At 47.1% G+C, this 9,304-nt stretch overlaps 1 protein-coding gene across 1 annotated transcript in view; it reads left to right on the forward strand.

The window, feature by feature from the left end:
- The window catches only part of LOC134795901 (serine/threonine-protein kinase SMG1), a 237,230-nt gene extending 232,463 nt beyond the window's left edge, over positions 1-4,767 (forward strand). The window contains exons 5-8 of the mRNA XM_063767832.1: positions 2,506-2,678; positions 3,319-3,446; positions 3,985-4,708; positions 4,758-4,767. Coding sequence (XP_063623902.1) covers positions 2,506-2,678; positions 3,319-3,446; positions 3,985-4,708; positions 4,758-4,767 — 1,035 coding nt within the window. The remainder of the gene's footprint in view (positions 1-2,505; positions 2,679-3,318; positions 3,447-3,984; positions 4,709-4,757) is intronic.
- Positions 4,768-9,304: the final 4,537 nt, after the last annotated feature.

The raw sequence follows: 9,304 nt of genomic DNA on the forward strand, positions 1-9,304 counted from the left end.
TGCATTAGTGTAGATGTCATCTCCGATGCTGTAAATAAAAAAGATTCATTAGGATTGTATGTCGAGGATGATAAACGTGGCAAGAAAAGCCCACCAAATAAAACTAAAATAGAAGATGTTAAACGGGTCCAGGATCACATAGAGAGCTTTCCTGTAATGGATTCTCATTACTGCCGTAAAGACAGTAAGAAGAAATACCTTTACCCTGACGCTAAATCGGTTAAAAACATGTACAGATTGTATGAAGATTCATGTAAAGAGACTAATAAAAAGCCGGTTTCAGAGTCAAAGTACCGTGATATTTTTAATGAAGAATACAATTACAGCTTTTTCAGTCCGAAAAAAGATCTCTGTAACATTTGCTCAAAGTATGAAAAAGCTCTGTCGAAAGAAGAGCTAGAAGATGATTACCAACAGCATGTACAACGGAAGACGGTCTGTCAAAATGCTAAAGACGCTGACAAAGCTCGTGCTAATGTAGACAAAACGTTTATGTCAATAACTATGGACTTACAGGCAGTTTTGCAAATACCTAATGGCGGCGAAAGTCTACTATATTACATGAGAAAATTGGTTCTCTTCAATTTTACCATTTATGAAGCCAGTCTCCCAAATAATGCTTACTGTCTTTGCTGGAGTGAAATAAATGGTAATAAAGGCAGTTGTGAAATTGTAACTTGCCTTTTCTACTACTTGTCTGAATTGCCTAAAACCGTGACAGAATTAAGCATTTTTTCGGATACGTGCAGCGGCCAAAACCGAAATCAATATATTTCCGCTCTCTTACTCTGGGCAGTACAAAAGATAGACCACCTACAAATAATTGAGCAAAAGTTTCTCGAAAGTGGGCATAGCCAAATGGAAGTGGATTCGATGCATGCAGCTATTGAACACGCATCGAAAAACTTATCTATCAATAGCGTTTCTGACTGGAAGAATGTCTTTAGATTTGCTAGAAATAAAAAAACAAAAATCGTTACCACTGGCGAAGAAAAGAAAAAAATTGAAATCGGTAGCTATAAAGTGAAAGAGTTCAAATATAACGAAATATTAGATTTAAAAAAACTAAATGCTGCCATAATAAATAATAGAACCAATGATACCACGAATGAGGCCGTGAACTGGCTGAAAATTAAAAGGATTAGGTACGTGAAAGGAGATTTCAAAATTTACTTCAATTACGACATGTCCGAGGATTTTCGTCAGTTAGATGTTTCGAGACCAAAGCCAAATACACCTAGAACAAGAGCTAAGAGACAGTCTAACCCACCATCAGTTGCAATGCCATGGCCAGAAGAGTTAGAGCCAAGATACAGTAGTCAGTTACCTATAAGCATTGCTAAAAAAAAAGATTTAGAGACCATGTGCAGGAAACAAATTATACCTGAGGAGTATCATGGATGGATAAGAAGCCTAAAAACATTTGCCGGGAAAGCACCAAATAATTCAGATTCTGATGAAGAATAATACCGTTCTCACTTGAAGATTCACTTCTTTTTTTTAAGTAATTATAACCTCTTAGTAACATTGACGGCTTAAAAAAATTTTGAGACCATGTGCAGGACACCAATTATACCTGAGGAGTAACATGGATGGATAAGAAGCCTAAAAACATTTGCTGGCAAAGCACCAAATGATTCAGATGAAGAATAATTCCGTTGTCACTTGTAGATTTACTTCTTTTTTTGAGTTTTTTATAAGTAATAAAACCTCTTAGTAACATTGACGGCTTTTTTCTTTTTGCGTAAACCCAATAAGTCGAGACCCTTTGGTAAAATACATTTTTTTACAGGAAAACTAAATGAGTTACATAACTAAAACACAAATTAACTTAAAGTGGATAAAATTACCTACACGAAGAAATTATAAAACTACAAATTTATTTATCAAAAATTAGTGTTTGATGACCATAAACCTTTAACATCGTTTTTCTCAAAACTAGGTTTCTCATACTTATTGGCTTTCACCAGGCAACCCTCGATATTTTCACAGAAAAAAGTAGAAACAATTGAAAAAATTAGCTTTGCCGCCTTTTTATTTTTTTAATAAAAAAATAGAAGTGTATTTTTCTGCCGAAAATACGCCAACCTATTTGAGACAGCTAAATAGTCGCGGTACTAATCATCTGTTTGGCTGTTTAATGGGCCTGTGCCTTCATTTGATATGGCCATTTCAACTTTTAAAAAGTTTGGAACTCGACAAATAATGGAATTTGTATGCAACATTGCAGTCCCAAAATCGAGACTGCAATGTTTTTAACTTTTTAATTTTTGACTGACCATAAACTACGCGCTTCGCAGCCTATTTTTTAAACGGCAAAGTCGACTTTGCCGTCCATTTTTGAGAAAAATAATTTGTTTTGGATCTTAAGTGTTGACTACAAAACGCTTGTTGTGGAGCCTTGCTTTCCGATGAAATGCCGGGCAATATAGTTCTATGGGAATAACAAGACTGACTTTGAACTGTTATAATATTAGAAAAAAATGCTAATTCTTTTTTTTTCAGGCCGCCCTCCAAAGCCCGGCGCTCCGCTCCGTCCTCGAAGACTTGTTCCTCGTCCGTCGCGTGCAAGCCATCGGCGAAGCCCTAGCGCTGTGCGCGCAGACCGCGGCCGCATTCCGGGGCTCCGGCCCCCTGGCCGTATACGATGACACGGCGCTATGTAAACCTGTCAAACGGTTAGTAGTTAGACACGTTTTTAGGGTTCCGTACCCAAAGGGTAATAACGGGACCCTATTACTAAGTCTGTCCGTCTGTCCGTCCGTCTGTCTGTCACCAGGCTGTAACTCATGAACCGTGATACCTAGACAGTTGAAATTTTCACAGATGATATATTTCTGTTGCCTCTATAACAACAAATACTAAAAAGAGAATAAAATAAATATTTAAGTGGGGCTCCCATACAACAAACGTAATTTCTTTGCCGCTTTTTGCGTAATGGTACGGAACCCTTCTTGCGCGAGTCCGACTCGCACTTGGCCGGTTTTTTACTAATTTAAACTGACTTCGGCTATACCTCTATGGGCAGTAGAGCGTTAGGGTCGTGTGGGTAACCTGGGAAAAATCTTGCACCCTTTGATGCAACACATTTGATGGTTTTGCTACATTGGAATCTTCCTAGGGACTACTTGGACCATCCCACTACCCGGGGTTACCAGTACAATTTGACACTGGGTTTACCGGTTTATCCCCCGGGTTAGTGAGATAGTGCAAGTGAGCTTTAGGAGTTTACGCTGTAAGATACGGTGAAGAAGAGAAGAGAGACTCTTTTTGTGGTAGTTTTGACGCATCGTTAAGTATAAGTTTTTTTAATTTCAGGTTCACCGCCGAATACGTGTCCCGCTGCGTGTTAGGTGTGCACTCGAAGGCGCTGGCCTCAGTGCTGTGCTTGCTGCTGAGACGGCAGCGATTGGACCTCGCAGCTGAGGTGGAACAGAAGGAAATCGGTATGATGTTGTTCTATAATGGGGGTACCTATTCAAAATTTTTGTTCATCATCATCTTCCTCGCGTTGTTCCGGCATTTTGCCACGGCTCATGTTCGGCTGGGGTTCGCTTGGCAACTAATTCCAAGTATTGGCGAAGGCATTAGTTTTTATGAAAGCGACTGCCATTTGGCTTTCCAACCCAGAGGAACTCAACATTTTTGTTAACAGAGCGAAAATCGGAGTGAAAATCATTACTTTATATGGTATTTCAAAGAACCACCTCTATATAAGCGTTAGTTTTGGCCACATAAAAGAGAGCTGTGCCCTGTTTATGAAAAGCTTGTAACTTGTAGTACAAGTGGAATCCCTTTCTAATAAAAGCTGTCAAGAAGGGATTTCCACTTGTATTATAAGTTACAAGCTTTTGATAAACAGGGCATTTTTTATTATTGATGATTTTGTGTGAGTTTTTCTCTACAATTTTAATACGCGTACTGTGATTTTAAATGAGGGAAACGGTCTTGTAGCTTGTAATAAATCATTATTAATATATTTAGGTGCGTCATGGAGCGTGTCCCTGGAGTCGCTGTGCGAGAAGGTGCTGGCCGCGTCGGCGCTGACGGAGCGCGGCACGGTGCTGGCGGCGCGCGTGGCGGCGGCGCGCGGCGCGCAGGCCCGCGCGCGCCACGCCGCGGCGGCGCGCGCCCGAGCCGGCGCCGCGCAGCACGCCGCGAGCTCCAGGCTCGCCGCGCACCAGCAGCTACACGCCGAGGTAACCGTGTCCCTGGAGTCGGCGCTGACGGAGCGCGGCACGGTGCTGGCGGCGCGCGTGGCGGCGGCGCGCGGCGCGCAGGCCCGCGCGCGCCACGCCGCGGCGGCGCGCGCCCGAGCCGGCGCCGCGCAGCACGCCGCGAGCTCTAGGCTCGCTGCGCACCAGCAGCTACACGCCGAGGTAACCGTGTCCCTGGAGTCGGCGCTGACGGAGCGCGGCACGGTGCTGGCGGCGCGCGTGGCGGCGGCGCGCGGCGCGCAGGCCCGCGCGCGCCACGCCGCGGCGGCGCGCGCCCGAGCCGGCGCCGCGCAGCACGCCGCGAGCTCTAGGCTCGCTGCGCACCAGCAGCTACACGCCGAGGTAACCGTGTCCCTGGAGTCGGCGCTGACGGAGCGCGGCACGGTGCTGGCGGCGCGCGTGGCGGCGGCGCGCGGCGCGCAGGCCCGCGCGCGCCACGCCGCGGCGGCGCGCGCCCGAGCCGGCGCCGCGCAGCACGCCGCGAGCTCTAGGCTCGCTGCGCACCAGCAGCTACACGCCGAGGTAACCGTGTCCCTGGAGTCGGCGCTGACGGAGCGCGGCACGGTGCTGGCGGCGCGCGTGGCGGCGGCGCGCGGCGCGCAGGCCCGCGCGCGCCACGCCGCGGCGGCGCGCGCCCGAGCCGGCGCCGCGCAGCACGCCGCGAGCTCCAGGCTCGCCGCGCACCAGCAGCTACACGCCGAGGTAACCGTGTCCCTGGAGTCGGCGCTGACGGAGCGCGGCACGGTGCTGGCGGCGCGCGTGGCGGCGGCGCGCGGCGCGCAGGCCCGCGCGCGCCACGCCGCGGCGGCGCGCGCCCGAGCCGGCGCCGCGCAGCACGCCGCGAGCTCTAGGCTCGCTGCGCACCAGCAGCTACACGCCGAGGTAACCGTGTCCCTGGAGTCGGCGCTGACGGAGCGCGGCACGGTGCTGGCGGCGCGCGTGGCGGCGGCGCGCGGCGCGCAGGCCCGCGCGCGCCACGCCGCGGCGGCGCGCGCCCGAGCCGGCGCCGCGCAGCACGCCGCGAGCTCTAGGCTCGCTGCGCACCAGCAGCTACACGCCGAGGTAACCGTGTCCCTGGAGTCGGCGCTGACGGAGCGCGGCACGGTGCTGGCGGCGCGCGTGGCGGCGGCGCGCGGCGCGCAGGCCCGCGCGCGCCACGCCGCGGCGGCGCGCGCCCGAGCCGGCGCCGCGCAGCACGCCGCGAGCTCTAGGCTCGCTGCGCACCAGCAGCTACACGCCGAGGTAACCGTGTCCCTGGAGTCGGCGCTGACGGAGCGCGGCACGGTGCTGGCGGCGCGCGTGGCGGCGGCGCGCGGCGCGCAGGCCCGCGCGCGCCACGCCGCGGCGGCGCGCGCCCGAGCCGGCGCCGCGCAGCACGCCGCGAGCTCTAGGCTCGCTGCGCACCAGCAGCTACACGCCGAGGTAACCGTGTCCCTGGAGTCGGCGCTGACGGAGCGCGGCACGGTGCTGGCGGCGCGCGTGGCGGCGGCGCGCGGCGCGCAGGCCCGCGCGCGCCACGCCGCGGCGGCGCGCGCCCGAGCCGGCGCCGCGCAGCACGCCGCGACCTCTAGGCTCGCTGCGCATCAGCAGCTACACGCCGAGGTAACCGTGTCTACTTCCTTCCTACTATAGATGGTCAAGCGAATCTTGTCAGCAGAAAAAGGCGCGAAAACTAAATTTTCTATGAAACGATATCCCATCGCGCCTACATTTTTCAAATTTGCCGCCTTTTTCTACTGACAAAATCCGCTTGACCGACTATATCCGGCTAGTCACTAGACGACAGGCGGTGGGACGACTAACAGTTTATAACACTTTTACAGTACATATGGTCCTATTTTCCCGCACGCGAGTGCGTAAAATAACACTTTTCGTGCGATGTCAAAAGTTTAAAGGGCCATATTATGTATAGCCATATATGTACTGTAAAACTTTGTACGATACACGTGCGAATAGATAATTCGCAACTCGTGTCGATTTAAAACACTCCCTTCGGTCGTGTTTTAATTTATCGCCACTCGTTTCGAATTTCCTCTTTTCCGCACTTGTATCATAAATAACTATTTTGGCAAATTAAAAAATAATTGGAAATTCAAACCTCGCTTATGCGTAATAGAGAAAAATAATACTCTTAATAGGTAATAGAGAAAAATAATACTCTTAATAGATAAAATACAATAAAGGGTGTAAAGTTGCCAAAAAAATGGTTAAACCGAGTTCTGTTTAAGAACTTGCAGTAGAAATATTTTTTTTATCTTGACTGTTAAAGGATCAATATTAAATTAAATGTGTAACAAAACAAACAAAACATAACATTATGTTATAATGTCACTATAAATAATGTATTGACTAGTGAAAGAACCCTCGAGGCCTACTTACAGAATAAGATTTTGAATAAGTAAGTGTTATCTAATTTTCCGAAATACTTGTAAACATTTTATTAAAGTGAAAACTTCTTTAGCGACGCTATGCACTTTTTGTGATGGGGAAAAAATTTTAAACTCGCGACAGGTCACGTGACCGTAAGATTCGTAAGACGTAAGACGTACACGTGACCTTGTAACGTAGTACATTTTTCTAAATTTATATTAAGTATTATTGAGATGATTTACAATTAAAAGAAAAATACTTTTTTTTCTTATTGCAACGTTTTTAACAGTGTCCGAAACGAACTATATTAATTGCACTTCTTTGCATAATCTGTTGCATTCAGATGCACCTCTAGATGCTTATCTGTTGTCGGGGTTGTCATACGAGTAAAAATAAATAAAACTTGAGATATTCATATTGTCACTCCAGGAAAACTTTGTATGATTTAGGTATGTTTTTTCAGGTAAAAAATTATTTTGATATAAAACAAAACATAGAAATTACAGACTTACAAAGTGGCTCTGGAATGAAACAATATTAGATTTAATGATAAAAATATATTTCTTAGGCTCAGGAGTGAAATTGTCTAAACAATTCAGATAGAATTTTCGAAGGATTTGTGTCTTCAAGGGACTGCCACCCTACTTTTGTTAGGCCCTCAGGGACCTCCATATTGGAGGAGTTCATTCGAGAATGATTTGCACATTTGATTTGGGAACCCCTCTGGGGACACTCGCTCGCAAGAGCACAATTCATGGGAAGACCACACTTTCGACATGGTGGTCTGAAAGATGGAAACGGCTTGAGTCCTTCGGAAGCTCCACTGAGTGAGTACTAATTAAATTTCGTGGTGATCAACTCCACAATGGCGCGAGACGTTGTGGGTTTGTTCTTAACCAGGGTTTGGTTCTTTGCAGAGTGACTCCTGCTCGAGGGAAGGGAGCGCTCCGCCAGAAGTCTTAGCAGCTTCCAGTGCGGTGAGCTAAATTTACAATTGTTTCGTTTCTTCTCTAGCGGCCTATAAAGGGCATCGGCTAATATAACCTTTTCTCGGTTTACAGGAGCCGGGAATTTAAATTGAATTTAAATTAAATTTATTTCATCATTTCAAAAGCTTGGAAGTCAATTTATGAATATTGTTTGGGAGACCTCCTGGATCGAGGAATTAAGCATCCCATCTGCCACTGCCACGTCGTCTTGGTACCACGTGCGCGGCCCCTGAGCTCTACATCTCCGCTCAGCTTCTAGCCTTCTCGGGGAAACCAGTCTGACACCCCGCAGCGTCTGAGGAAGGTTTTCATCCTGAGGTCGGTCCTTTCCATGTTTTAATTTTGTAGGGCATCAGCACCAGCTGTAAAGTGTAGAGTGAATTTAAAACTATGAGCAACCATTAAAGTAGCATAAAGACTTTTGAAAATCCTGGTACATCGAATTTAGAGTTACGATAATTTAGTTCTTAAATAAGTAGAATACTGTGTGAAGCTTTATTCTGGACCTATTAAGCGGCCCCGCCGTCCACTGAGCTAAGTTCTACCATTAGGTGTCGTCAAATCAAGTTAGAGGTTCACACAGAGGTCATAAGTTTAGATTAAGCCACTAACATTGCATAGGCAAGATTTTAGTAATAAATAAAGTTCCTTAAATATAAATTTGTTCGCTTTTTATCTCCCAAAATAAGGTTCCTCCAGCAAGCAATTTTTGACACCACATTTTTACTAATTAAGTTAATTTTATTTTCTGTGCTAACGTGCTATGCTTTATTGAACAAGCCGGAGCTTTGCAATCTTATTTACCTTATAAAATAGCACGTTTCAACCTGATCGAAAAACTGTTACAATGTCATTGAGTTTTCACTTCTGCCGGCACTCCCGGAGTGCAACTCCTTGTTTTTTTTTTACTTAGTGATCAAATGTGCAATTTTATTTTCAGGTGTTGGGTTCAAACCAAGAGGCCCCGGTGCTAGCCCGCCGCGCCAGAGACTTGGCGGCGGCTATGGAACGACTGTCAACCGCCGCCGCTAAGGCACAGGGGTTACTAACGGCCGCCCATCAAAGGTACAATTTTATATACAGGTTAATTCATTGAATAAGGTAAGCTAAAGATTAATCCTTAAAAACTGTATTTTCCTTTTCCTCGCGTTATATTGATTTTCTGTCACGGTTCATGGGAGCCTAGGATCCGTTTGGCAACTAATTCCAAGAATTGGTGTAGGCACTACTTTTCACGAAAGCGACTGCCATCTGATCTTTCAACTCAGAGGGGAAACTAGGCTGTTGGGATTAGTCAGATTTCCTCACGATGTTTTTCTTCACCAAAAAGCTACTGGTAAATATCAAATCATATTTTGTCTTAGAGAATATAACCAAACGGAGTGGTCATTAACAGGCCATTCCCCTCTGTCGAAAATAGGCGGCTAATGGTCAACCACATGTCAACCACATGTATGGACTGACGTTTATCTGACATGGCTATGTTTACGTTACGTATACATTTGATGTGACCCTCCCCCGCAAAAAACGGCAGACTATTTTGTACCGAAAATTATAGACATGGCGTCTCCGTTGGTTTATAGAGGATATAAACCAAGTATTTCGTACACAAGTTCCGAAAAACTCATAGGTACCAGCCGAGGTCACGCGACCTCTGGATAGAAGGTCGCACGCTTTTACCGCTAGGCCACCAGCGCTCGTTAAAAAATAGTTATTTGTACAACAAGA

This window comes from Cydia splendana, chromosome 12 (assembly GCF_910591565.1).
Source record: "Cydia splendana chromosome 12, ilCydSple1.2, whole genome shotgun sequence".
Lineage (NCBI taxonomy): Eukaryota > Metazoa > Arthropoda > Insecta > Lepidoptera > Tortricidae > Cydia > Cydia splendana.